Below are 13,435 nucleotides of genomic sequence, written 5' to 3'. Positions count from 1 at the left end.
GTTGAGCCAGAAACTTTGGGTTCTTTGATCACAGGGCAGTTTACTTGGCCACTGGCCTGTTATCCATGAATGGAATCCAACTATCTCAAATGGGGAAACGAATCCTTGCACAGAAGACAGCAGGGCTTATCGAAAGAGCTTTAAACTAGCTATGATGGGGGAGGGGACAAAACAGGGCTCACCAGGGATGAGCCTAGGGGAATGCTGCTTGAGCTGGGAGTGAGGCAGATGCCGCAGCTGAAGTGCGTCTACACCAATGCATACAGCTTGGCTAACAAGCAGGAGGAGCTGGAAGCAACTGTGCATCTGGCAAACCATGACCTAGTTGCTATTACTGATCCATGGTGGTACCACTGCCATGACTAGTGTGCTGTGATGGATGGTTACAAGCTCTTCAGAAGGGATAGATGAGGAAGAAAGGGTGGTGGTGTGGCCCTTTATATTAGAGTTTTGATGTTATAGAGCTTGGGTTTCAGAATGATAAAGACGAGTGCATGTGGGTAAGGATCAGGGGGAAGGCCTGTAGGGGTGACATCTTGCTGAAGGTCTGTTATAGACCACCTTATCAGGATGAATCGATGGGTGAGGCGTTCTATGAGCATCTCACTATAGTCACACGATAGCCAGCACTCATTTGCTTGGGAGACTTCAACTTCCCTGATATATGCTGGTGCACATATATATATATATATATATATATAGTATAAGAAAGATCAGAGGAAGCAGTCCAAGAGGTTTCTAGATTGTATGGAAGATAGCTTCCTTACGCAGCTGGTACAAGAGCCTAGCAGGGACAGCAGTGATGCAGACACTCGCTGAGGTCACAACCGTTGCCGGGTGGGAGCGTTTGTGCCACAGCTGGTGAGCAGAGCTGGTGCTCTGGTGTCTGCACGCAGACTGAGCTCTGGGCCCTCCTTGGAGCTGATCACCCTGTGAGAGCCCGTCTGAAGCAGCAGTGTGGCGTGTGCGTGATCTGGTCACAGCTTGGGCTGAGCAGGCCCAGCAGGTGAGCTGGGTTTGGTGCTGGGTGGCTGCTGGGAGGTGTCTCAGCAGAAAAGCTGTGCTGGGGAGGAGTTCCCAGCTCCAGCGGTGCCCCTCAGCACGGCTGTTTGCAGAAATGGGTTCTTGTTGAGATTCCATCCCGTGTTACGGTGAGGATGATGAAATGTCATTCCTCCCCTGGAAAACTGCTGCCGGGACCCCAGCTTCATGTCAGACATGACAAAGGAAGGAGAGCGAGGCCTTCCCCGAGAGCAACTTGTGCCTCACTGCCCCACAGATGGCTGGGTGCAGAAGAAAGCTGGGAAAATGCTTCTTCCTGACAGTTTTTCACTTGTCACAACTTTCTGCAAGGTTCCTGTCCAAAAGGAGATTTTTGGGGTTCGAGGCAGTCTTAGGAAGAGTGAAGCCAGCTCTTTCCAAGAGCGGGGCACATTCCTGTGGAGAGATCCCCGGGAGCTTCAGCTTCCTCTGAGATTTCACCAGCCATGTCTCAGCCAGGAGATGACTGCTATTTCTATTTCTGCTCTGTGAGTGGAAAGGTATGGCTGGGTTTCTTTGTTTGGTTCTTCTTCCTTTGTCTCACTTTTAAGGGAAGGGACGGAGTGGGAGGAGCCCTACTGGTCCTTTGTGCCCTCAATAAGCGGTGGGGTTCTGTGCTCACTGCTGACAGCCTGGGCTAATGGCAGGAACGTGGCTCAGGCTGTTTTCCCTTAGTGATAAATAATGTCTCAGCACTCTGATATCCCATCTCTGGCACCATCTAGAACCTCTCAGCAAACTGTGGCTGCACGTTCCCTCCAATGTTTCTTCCTTTCTCTCTTCAGAAGCAGCCAGCAGGCTGCCAGAGATCCAGCGTCGCCTTTCAGAGCCCAGAGGGACGTGATAGGGACGGCCCGTCCTTACTGCCAGGCAAAAGTGAGTGTCCTCAGCCCTCTGTCATGAAGTGTGGAGGGATTTGACTGTTACTTCTGGGCGGGGGCAGTGCTGCAGGGGATGTCCTGTGTGCCCCGGTGGCGCAGTGGTAGGAATGCCGCTTTGCAACACGAGGGCCCGGGTTCGAATCCCCCTGGGACTGTTCTCACAGTGTGTTCTTGGGGTCTTAATCCCTGGGCTTGACAGTTACCTTTGCCGTCCTGATCTGTAATGGGAACCCAACGTCCACCAGAGATCTCTTGGTACAGGTTGAACATGATATGGGAGAGCTGGCATTGAGCCTTTGGCATTTTCTTGCTTTTCCCAGCAGTGGTGACAAGCTCGGATGTGCTGGAGGACATCACGGGCAATCCGGGTTTGCTCTCTTGGATCAATGGTGAGTTTGGGAGCTGCAGAACCCACAGGTGTGCGTTTGCACAGAGTGTGTGTGAGAAGTCCCCCAAACGGTGATCATCCTGCATTTTCAGATGTGGCAAGAGCTGCTGAGTTCCCCCACAAGAAGCCCAGCAGCCCTGCCCCAGGACATTTCATCGCTGAGCTCCCTGACAACCCCTGGGAAAGCACAGAGCTCAGCATGGAGGCACAGGCTGCCAGCAGGATCCCCAGCGACCCCTTCTGGGGGCTTCCACCATCCCCTGGGTTCCTGTCTGAGCTGCAGTGTGGGTTGTCACAGTTGCAGTCTGTCGTGCCACCAGCGAGTGCCCAGCTCAGTCCGCTGCCAACCACACTGGCTGTCACCACACCTCCCTCAGCCCAACCCACACAGCCCATCAAGGAGGTGCAGCCAAGGCAGCCCCAGGTGCTTCATGCTCCCTTGCCACCGTCACCAGGCTCTACTATCTGCTGCGTGGCAGATAAGAAAAAGAGGGGCAGCACCAAGCGGGCCAAACACCCTGTGCCTGCTGGCACCCCCGAGAAAGGGGAGAGTTCCCAGAAGGAGCAGCCCACCAGCAGCGCTCCAACCAAGAAAAGGAAGCTGCTGCCGTGCAAGGAAAGGAAAGAAAGAAAAGGCTGTAAACGCCCTCCTCGAGTGAAGCTGCCTGGGACCAGCACAGGAGGCAGCAGCAGCGGGCAAAAGGGCACTGCCAGCGAGCTGCACGTGCACCTGTGTGAATCCATCCAGGCCGTGCACCCGCTGGGGCAGAGAGTGACTGCGGTGGGGCCGGTGCACCAGCCACCCTCTGTGCAGCCCCAACCCATACTCAGTGCCGGCCCTGCTGCCCTCCAGCCCCAAGACACAGGCCCAGACAAGGCAGTGCCGGCACCTGCAGGCAGCACGGCGCGAAAGGAGGATGCAGCCAAGAAGACAGTGCAGAGCTGCCTGCGCCCATCACCACGGAGGAGCTCATTCCTGCAGAGGTACCCACTGCCACAGCTGCACCAGCAGCAGCCTCGGCCACAGCGCCCCGTGGACTTTGTGCCCTGCGTGGGGCCCCGGGTGGGTGGCCGTGCGGTACCCAGAGTGCTGGAAGAGTCGCTGCCCATCACAGCCGAGCAGCGGCTCGAGCGGGAGAGCATGAAGAGGCTGGCCCAGGAGGAGCGGCAGCGGGCGGCCCAGCAGATGAAGATCGGCCCCGTGCAGTTCCTGGTGCAGCGGGAGGTAGACATGGCCATAGCTGACATGTACGGCTACCTGTAACCCTGAGCTCCTCGCCGGCCCCGCAGCACCAGGCAGCAGCAGCAGCATTCCACGGGCACCAGCATCAGCCCCATCCCTCCCCTCCAGAAAAGAGCCATCCTCCAAAGCCATCATTGCAGTGGGATGGGACACTGTCTGGGCACTCAATTGTTGTGGGATGGCAGATTTAGGAATAGCGTTGTTTCTGTTACTCATTGTTTTCTATGATTTGTCATTAAATGCTTTGTGTTCCCTTTGCCATATCTCTCTGCCTGCAGTCATTTGTGCCATGTCACAGCCCCCCAGCTCCCATGGAGCGGAGAGGCAGGAGCAGCCGGGCCTGCTGTGCAGTGTACAGATAGCCATAAAGATAGCTCACATGGCATCGTGGCTCCTCTGCCTTGTTTGGGGCCAGGCAGTTTTGTCCTCACTCAGCCAAGCCTGGACACCCAGAGCAGCATTTTCTGGCTGGTGGCCAGTCACAAGTGGTGTCCCCAAGGGCTCAGCTCCCATTGAACACCTTGATCAGGGATCTCGGCCAGGGCATTGAGTGCACCTTCAATAAGTTCACGGACAGCACCGAGCTGGGAGGGCGTGCTGATCTGCTGGAGGGGAGAAAGGTGCTGCAGACGGAGCTGGAGAGACTGCGTTGATTCCATGGTTGGGCTGCAGTTGGACTGCAGGACCTCGAAACTATTTTCCAACCTGAGCCATTCTAGGATTCCATGATCCCATGTGCATTCCAAGTCCATTCCATAACCAGACCCTACCTCATATCTAGCCAATTTCCCAAAATCCCATCCCATATCCATCGCATATCCATATCCCCACATCCCAATCCCAAATCTCACAGCCAAATCCCACATCCAACGCCCCAATCCCGCATTTCAATCCCACGTCCTAAGTCCCAATCCCAATTCCAAATCTCGCTCCCAATCCCTCATCCCAAATCCATGTCCCACCCGTCAATCCCAATCCCCCATCCCTAATCCCAATCCCAATCCCGATCCCACATCCCATCCCCTGTAACGACAGAACGCACCCGGAGCCCCTCCCACACCGCCGCTCTGCCCCGCCCCCGTCTCTCATTGGTCAGCGGCAGCGCCACCGGGTCCGATTGGCTGAAGTGGGATGGATGTAGGAGTAGATCTTGGGGTATATGGGGTTGTAGTGGGCTGTGTGGGGATACCAAGGGATATGAGGAAATGGGTGGCTGTGAGGGGAATGTGGGTTCTGCCGGTGGCTGTAGGGGGATCTGGGGATGTAGGTAGCTGAACTGGGAATATAGGAAGTTGTAGGGGGGCTATCGGGAGAGAACTGTATTGGACTAGAATATAACTGTTTTGTGGTCTTGGATCTGAACTGTGTTTTCTCCTGGGGTTTCAGGTCCAGGTAATGTTTAGTAACGACTTTGGAGAAGGTTTCAGCATCCAGTCTCCTGCTCAGGAGGAAAGAAGGAGGTTTCTGGAGGACTTCCTGACGAGTGGAGCTGAAGCTCCCCTTCCAAGAAGGCAGCAGGTGAGGCCGTGGTGCATCTCAGCCTTTCCTCAGTGCAAGGTAGCAGCGATTCAGGCTGTGCTTTGCACTGATTCTCCAGCAGCACTTGTGCTTGTATCTGAGCAGCAGGGCCAGGAGGGAACAGAATACCAAGAAGAGCTGGGCCGAACAAGACGTGTCAGCTTCCTCGCTGAAGAAGGAGGAGAAGAGGAAGCCCAGCGTGAGGGTGGAGCTTGCAGCCAAGAGCCACCGTCTTCCTCAAGGGCTGCACCCAACGATGCCCGACGCAGACCATCTGGCCTGCGACTTGGTGAAGCTTCTCAGGCAGAGAGTCTGGAAGATCAGGGAAGTGCGGGAATAAGCCAAGGAAACAGCAGCAGCAACATCTCGTGTCGAGCCCAGCCTGCCCGAGGAGCCCTCTGTTGTCAGATCTGGGTTGCTGCCACCCATAAAGGAAGGAACGGGGTCTCCCACCGAAGAGATGGCGGCAGCAGCATCTCATGCTGAGTCCAGCCTGCCCAAGGAGTCCCCCACCATCAGATCTCTCCGTGCCTCCGCGCATGGGGAACAGAGGGGACTCACACAGTGTGTAACACCGAAAGTACAAGTTTAATGCCATGCCACAAACCCTATATACTAGTACATGTGACCACCCCTATCAGATACCCATGACCTCCCTGACTCCACCCCTGGTGCACGCAGGTACCACCTACCCAATACGCAACATCTCCCTTCTCAGAGAAATAGAGGGTCCCATATGCAGACTGGACCTGGGCCATCAGGAAGTCTGCTGCCTTCCTGGCATCGGGTCAGGGACATAACGAGGAAACTCCCAAAGCTGCTTAGGTCCACTGATTATTTTGCACTATTCATAGTTCAGGTGAGCAGTGATGAAATTCCTTAGAGAAGCCTACAAACTATGAAAAGAGATTTGAGGAGTTTAGGCCATTTAGTTCAAAGAGTGGGAGCTCAAGTGACTGTTTGTTCTATACCTTCAGGGCCGGTGAGGGACGTGGAGCAGTCTTGGAAAGCACAAGCAATGAATAATTGGATCAGAGGCTGGTGTTGAGCCAGAAACTTTGGGTTCTTTGATCACAGGGCAGTTTACTTGGCCACTGGCCTGTTATCCATGAATGGAATCCAACTATCTCAAATGGGGAAACGAATCCTTGCACAGAAGACAGCAGGGCTTATCGAAAGAGCTTTAAACTAGCTATGATGGGGGAGGGGACAAAACAGGGCTCACCAGGGATGAGCCTAGGGGAATGCTGCTTGAGCTGGGAGTGAGGCAGATGCCGCAGCTGAAGTGCGTCTACACCAATGCATACAGCTTGGCTAACAAGCAGGAGGAGCTGGAAGCAACTGTGCATCTGGCAAACCATGACCTAGTTGCTATTACTGATCCATGGTGGTACCACTGCCATGACTAGTGTGCTGTGATGGATGGTTACAAGCTCTTCAGAAGGGATAGATGAGGAAGAAAGGGTGGTGGTGTGGCCCTTTATATTAGAGTTTTGATGTTATAGAGCTTGGGTTTCAGAATGATAAAGACGAGTGCATGTGGGTAAGGATCAGGGGGAAGGCCTGTAGGGGTGACATCTTGCTGAAGGTCTGTTATAGACCACCTTATCAGGATGAATCGATGGGTGAGGCGTTCTATGAGCATCTCACTATAGTCACACGATAGCCAGCACTCATTTGCTTGGGAGACTTCAACTTCCCTGATATATGCTGGTGCATATATATATATATATATATAATATAAGAAAGATCAGAGGAAGCAGTCCAAGAGGTTTCTAGATTGTATGGAAGATAGCTTCCTTACGCAGCTGGTACAAGAGCCTAGCAGGGACAGCAGTGATGCAGACACTCGCTGAGGTCACAACCGTTGCCGGGTGGGAGCGTTTGTGCCACAGCTGGTGAGCAGAGCTGGTGCTCTGGTGTCTGCACGCAGACTGAGCTCTGGGCCCTCCTTGGAGCTGATCACCCTGTGAGAGCCCGTCTGAAGCAGCAGTGTGGCGTGTGCGTCATCTGGTCACAGCTTGGGCTGAGCAGGCCCAGCAGGTGAGCTGGGTTTGGTGCTGGGTGGCTGCCGGGAGGTGTCTCAGCAGAAAAGCTGTGCTGGGGAGGAGTTCCCAGCTCCAGCGGTGCCCCTCAGCATGGCTGTTTGCAGAAATGGGTTCTTGTTGAGATTCCATCCCGTGTTACGGTGAGGATGATGAAATGTCATTCCTCCCCTGGAAAACTGCTGCCGGGACCCCAGCTTCATGTCAGACATGACAAAGGAAGGAGAGCGAGGCCTTCCCCGAGAGCAACTTGTGCCTCACTGCCCCACAGATGGCTGGGTGCAGAAGAAAGCTGGGAAAATGCTTCTTCCTGACAGTTTTTCACTTGTCACAACTTTCTGCAAGGTTCCTGTCCAAAAGGAGATTTTTGGGGTTCGAGGCAGTCTTAGGAAGAGTGAAGCCAGCTCTTTCCAAGAGCGGGGCACATTCCTGTGGAGAGATCCCCGGGAGCTTCAGCTTCCTCTGAGATTTCACCAGCCATGTCTCAGCCAGGAGATGACTGCTATTTCTATTTCTGCTCTGTGAGTGGAAAGGTATGGCTGGGTTTCTTTGTTTGGTTCTTCTTCCTTTGTCTCACTTTTAAGGGAAGGGACGGAGTGGGAGGAGCCCTACTGGTCCTTTGTGCCCTCAATAAGCGGTGGGGTTCTGTGCTCACTGCTGACAGCCTGGGCTAATGGCAGGAACGTGGCTCAGGCTGTTTTCCCTTAGTGATAAATAATGTCTCAGCACTCTGATATCCCATCTCTGGCACCATCTAGAACCTCTCAGCAAACTGTGGCTGCACGTTCCCTCCAATGTTTCTTCCTTTCTCTCTTCAGAAGCAGCCAGCAGGCTGCCAGAGATCCAGCGTCGCCTTTCAGAGCCCAGAGGGACGTGATAGGGACGGCCCGTCCTTACTGCCAGGCAAAAGTGAGTGTCCTCAGCCCTCTGTCATGAAGTGTGGAGGGATTTGACTGTTACTTCTGGGCGGGGGCAGTGCTGCAGGGGATGTCCTGTGTGCCCCGGTGGCGCAGTGGTAGGAATGCCGCTTTGCAACACGAGGGCCCGGGTTCGAATCCCCCTGGGACTGTTCTCACAGTGTGTTCTTGGGGTCTTAATCCCTGGGCTTGACAGTTACCTTTGCCGTCCTGATCTGTAATGGGAACCCAACGTCCACCAGAGATCTCTTGGTACAGGTTGAACATGATATGGGAGAGCTGGCATTGAGCCTTTGGCATTTTCTTGCTTTTCCCAGCAGTGGTGACAAGCTCGGATGTGCTGGAGGACATCACGGGCAATCCGGGTTTGCTCTCTTGGATCAATGGTGAGTTTGGGAGCTGCAGAACCCACAGGTGTGCGTTTGCACAGAGTGTGTGTGAGAAGTCCCCCAAACGGTGATCATCCTGCATTTTCAGATGTGGCAAGAGCTGCTGAGTTCCCCCACAAGAAGCCCAGCAGCCCTGCCCCAGGACATTTCATCGCTGAGCTCCCTGACAACCCCTGGGAAAGCACAGAGCTCAGCATGGAGGCACAGGCTGCCAGCAGGATCCCCAGCGACCCCTTCTGGGGGCTTCCACCATCCCCTGGGTTCCTGTCTGAGCTGCAGTGTGGGTTGTCACAGTTGCAGTCTGTCGTGCCACCAGCGAGTGCCCAGCTCAGTCCGCTGCCAACCACACTGGCTGTCACCACACCTCCCTCAGCCCAACCCACACAGCCCATCAAGGAGGTGCAGCCAAGGCAGCCCCAGGTGCTTCATGCTCCCTTGCCACCGTCACCAGGCTCTACTATCTGCTGCGTGGCAGATAAGAAAAAGAGAGGCAGCACCAAGCGGGCCAAACACCCTGTGCCTGCTGGCACCCCCGAGAAAGGGGAGAGTTCCCAGAAGGAGCAGCCCACCAGCAGCGCTCCAACCAAGAAAAGGAAGCTGCTGCCGTGCAAGGAAAGGAAAGAAAGAAAAGGCTGTAAACGCCCTCCTCAAGTGAAGCTGCCTGGGACCAGCACAGGAGGCAGCAGCAGCGGGCAAAAGGGCACTGCCAGCGAGCTGCACGTGCACCTGTGTGAATCCATCCAGGCCGTGCACCCGCTGGGGCAGAGAGTGACTGCGGTGGGGCCGGTGCGCCAGCCACCCTCTGTGCAGCCCCAACCCACACCCAGTGCCGGCCCTGCTGCCCTCCAGCCCCAAGACACAGGCCCAGACAAGGCAGTGCCGGCACCTGCAGGCAACACGGCGCGAAAGGAGGATGCAGCCAAGAAGACAGTGCAGAGCTGCCTGCGCCCATCACCACGGAGGAGCTCATTCCTGCAGAGGGACCCACTGCCACAGCTGCACCAGCAGCAGTCTCGGCCACAGCGCCCCGTGGACTTTGTGCCCTGCGTGGGGCCCCGGGTGGGTGGCCGTGCGGTACCCAGAGTGCTGGAAGAGTCGCTGCCCATCACAGCCGAGCAGCGGCTCGAGCGGGAGAGCATGAAGAGGCTGGCCCAGGAGGAGCGGCAGCGGGCGGCCCAGCAGATGAAGATCGGCCCCGTGCAGTTCCTGGTGCAGCGGGAGGTAGACATGGCCATAGCTGACATGTACGGCTACCTGTAACCCTGAGCTCCTCGCCGGCCCCGCAGCACCAGGCAGCAGCAGCAGCATTCCACGGGCACCAGCAGCAGCCCCATCCCTCCCCTCCAGAAAAGAGCCATCCTCCAAAGCCATCATTGCAGTGGGATGGGACACTGTCTGGGCACTCAATTGTTGTGGGATAGCAGTTTTAGGAATAGCGTTGTTTCTGTTACTCATTGTTTTCTATGATTTGTCATTAAATGCTTTGTGTTCCCTTTGCCATATCCTTCTGCCTGCAGTCATTTGTGCCATGTCACAGCCCCCCAGCTCCCAAGGAGGGGAGAGGCAGGAGCAGCCGGGCCTGCTGTGCAGTGTACAGACAGCCATAAAGATACCTCACATGGCATCGTGGCTCCTCTGCCTTGTTTGGGGCCAGGCAGTTTTGTCCTCACTCAGCCAAGCCTGGACACCCAGAGCAGCATTTTCTGGCTGAGTCCAGCGTGCCCAAGGAGTCCCCCACCATCAGATCTGGGCATGGGGTGCCCAGAACAGTCAGAGCTCCACTGGCGGCTGCAAAACAGCTGCTGAGTTCCATTTGGGTCATTGAGATGCATTTGTGTCATTCCTGCATGCCACCTCCTTGAAGAAAAGCAAAGGAACAAAGTGAAAGAGTGAGGACTCTTTGAAAACCCTTTGCCTTGTTAGGAGCAATACCATATAGATGGAAGTGTTTGAGGCAAGGGATAAAGATTGTCATGGCTTAGTAATATTTGCTCTTGCTATTCTACATCACAACATCATACTTAATATAAACATCTACATGCAAATAAACTATAAGCAAAACAGAATATGCACACTGGTCTCTATACAAATATATACACAGAGTTACATATACACAGAGTTACCGACTGCACTGCCCTAGCATCAAATGCCCTTGCAGTACACAGTGAACATCCCCCCTAACCCTAACCCTAACCCTAACCCTAACCCTAACCCTAACCCTAACCCTAACCCTAACCCTAACCCTAACCCTAACCCTAACCCTAACCCTAACCCTAACCCTAACCCTAACCCTACCCTAATCCTAACCCTAACCCTAACCCTAACCCTAATCCTAACCATAACCATAACCCTAACCCCAACCCTAACCCTAATAAGGGACACATCTTCATTTCCCCAAGGATCCACTCTGATGTCCCCAAGGATCCCTTGGTGTCCCTAAGGGGCTCGATGGCAATTAAGCTTGCGAACTGGGTGGCATTTCCAGGGTCTCACGTGTAGACAGAGGTATTGGCACATGCCAAGATCAGTCCTACACCCTCTGAAAGCAGATGTTGATAGCGGAAATAGATAGATTCCTTTTTAAACGGGACTTGGAGCCTGAGAAAAAGAAATGGACTCATATAGAGAAAGGTATCCAATTTTTGAGAGAAAATGCTCTGGTGGAAATGCTATACAGCCCCCACTTCATCTGTAATGACCCAAACCAATTACATGATCCTGAGACAGTCTGTGTTCCATGACAAATGTGGCGTGACTTTACAAGGGCTGCTCCAGAAAAACATGCCAGTGTACTTGCATTAGTATATGACAAAGAGGAAAGGGGAAACCTTGTGAATGAACTGATTGGTAGACTTCATGAGCTTGAATTATTTATAAGCGCTACAGAAGTTAATCTTTATACTTCAGCCATTGTCAAGATAATTGAAAGGTTAGACAAAGTGGAGGGAACACAAAGTGATATTATTGATAAATTGGCTAACTTGCCTGATGTAGATGAATCCACGGTGGTACCAGATGATGGAGACCAGGATTCCCACGATCGCCTATTGAGAAAGTTAAACAACATGAGTTCCTCCTGATCCATATCATCGAAAATCTCAACCATAAAAAAGGGAAGTCCTCGTATTCAAGCAAATGAGAACAATAAGACCATGCATTTTGTTTTGTTGTATTTCCTGTGTAATCATGGGGAGGATATGAAGAAGTGGTGTAATTCACCCATTTCTGCACTTCAGGCACGAGTGAAAGAATTACAATGCAAAACATCCACCAAGGTAAACTCTTCCAAAAGGGGGAAAGTTCCAGTTGCTGCAAGCCACCAAGGTAACCAATAGAGGGGCCCTGCCCCCTGCCAGGGCGGGGAAAGGGACAATAGAGTATAATGGACTGTGTGGATTAGATGGCCTGGCACATCGCAACCACAGAAATATAAAGCCTTGGTGGACACTGGTGCACAATGCACCCTAATGACCTCAAGTCACCAAGGGACACAACCAATATATATCCATGGAGTGACTGGGGGTTCCCAAGAATTGACTATTTTGGAGGCCGAAATAAGCCTCACGGGTAAAAACTGGCAGAGACACCCTATTGTGACTGGTCCAGAGGCTCCATGTATTTTGGGTATCGATTACCTTAGGATGGGATATTTTAAGGAGCCCAAGGGGTATTGATGGGCCTTTGGGATAGCTGCTGTTAACACAAACGGTGTTAAGCAGCTGTCAGCTTTACCTGATCTGTCAGATGATCCTTCTATTGTGGGGTTGCTCCAGGTAAAAGACCAAGAGGTACCAATTGCCACCAAAGTGGTGCACCGACAGCAGAACTGCACCAATAGGGACACATTGCTTCCCATTCACAAGCTAATTTGCCAGTTAGAGAATCACAGATTGATTAGCAAAACTCACTCGCCTTTTAACAGCCCCATATGGCCAGTGTGTAAAGCCTGTGGAGAATGGAGACTGACAGTGGATTACCGCGGCCTGAATGAAGTCACACCTCCATTGAGTGCTGCTGTGCCAGACATGCTAGAACTCCAGTATGAACTGGAGTCAAAAGAAGCTAGGTGGTATGCCACCATTGACATTGCTAATGCCTTCTTTTCCATCCCTAGTGTGCCCGGTGTGCGTGCCCCGGTGGCGCAGTGGTAGGAATGCCACGTTGTAACACCGGAGGCCCGGGTTCGAATCTCCTGTGGTGCAAGTGGTAGATGTGCCGCTCTGCTACACAGGGGGCTCAGATCCCGGGGGTTGGACTCGATGATCTCTCAGGTCCCTTCCAACTCGCACGAGACTATGATACTATGATCCCAGTGGCTGCAAAATGTTTGCTTTTACCTAGAGAGGAGTTCAGTATACCTGGAACCGTTTTCCCCAAGGGTGGAAGCACAGCCCAACCATTTGCCATGGGTTGATCCAAGCTGTTTTGTAACAGGGTAATGCTCCCGAACACTTGCAGTATATTGATGATATTGTCGTGTGGGGCCATACAGCAGCAGAGGTTTTCAAGAAAGGAAAACAGATAATCCAAATTCTTTTGCAAGCTGGTTTTGCCATTAAGCGCAGCAAAGTGAAGGGGCCTGCCCAAGAAATTCAGTTCTTAGGTATAAAGTGGCAGGATAGACGTCGTCACATCCCAGCAGATGTGACTGACAAAATCACTGCTATGTCTCCGCCCACCAACAAGACAGAGACCCAATCTTTTCTGGGAGTAGTGGGCTTTTGGAGAATGCATGTCCCAAACTACAGCCACATAGTGAGCCCCCTCTATCAGGTGACACAGAAGAAGAACAATTTCTCATGGGGGCCTGAGCAGCAGCAGGCTTTTGAGCAGATAAAACAAGAAATAGCCCATGCCGTGGCCTTGGGGCCAGTACGGACGGGACAGGATGAGAAGAACATCCTCTACACTGCTGCTGGAGAGAAAGGTCCCACTTGGATTTTGTGGCAAAGAGCCTCAGGAGAGACCCGAGGCTGACCGCTGGCATTTTGGAGTTGAGCATATAAAGGGTCT

The 13,435-nt window shown here is 53.2% G+C and overlaps 2 protein-coding genes across 2 annotated transcripts; both read left to right on the top strand.

Moving 5' to 3' along the window:
- Window positions 1–696: 696 nt before the first annotated feature.
- Window positions 697–3,726, top strand: LOC146758620 (uncharacterized). Its single transcript, XM_085514580.1, has 5 exons — window positions 697–1,006; window positions 1,354–1,541; window positions 1,827–1,917; window positions 2,246–2,311; window positions 2,403–3,726. The coding sequence occupies exons 2-5, from the start codon at window positions 1,488–1,490 to the stop codon at window positions 3,572–3,574; spliced, it is 1,383 nt and encodes a 460-aa protein (XP_085370706.1). The 5' UTR covers window positions 697–1,006; window positions 1,354–1,487; the 3' UTR covers window positions 3,575–3,726.
- A 3,491-nt stretch (window positions 3,727–7,217) lies between these two features.
- On the top strand, window positions 7,218–9,924 carry LOC146758619 (uncharacterized). The gene is made up of 4 exons (XM_085514581.1): window positions 7,218–7,649; window positions 7,935–8,025; window positions 8,354–8,419; window positions 8,511–9,924. Exons 1-4 carry the CDS (start codon window positions 7,596–7,598, stop codon window positions 9,680–9,682), a joined length of 1,383 nt encoding a protein of 460 aa, XP_085370707.1. The 5' UTR covers window positions 7,218–7,595; the 3' UTR covers window positions 9,683–9,924.
- Window positions 9,925–13,435: the final 3,511 nt, after the last annotated feature.

The sequence above is a fragment of the Coturnix japonica genome, chromosome 13 (genome assembly GCF_054131305.1).
Source record: "Coturnix japonica strain WE chromosome 13, WE-NBRP24, whole genome shotgun sequence".
NCBI lineage: Eukaryota > Metazoa > Chordata > Aves > Galliformes > Phasianidae > Coturnix > Coturnix japonica.
This window is presented reverse-complemented; position numbering and strand designations above follow the sequence as displayed.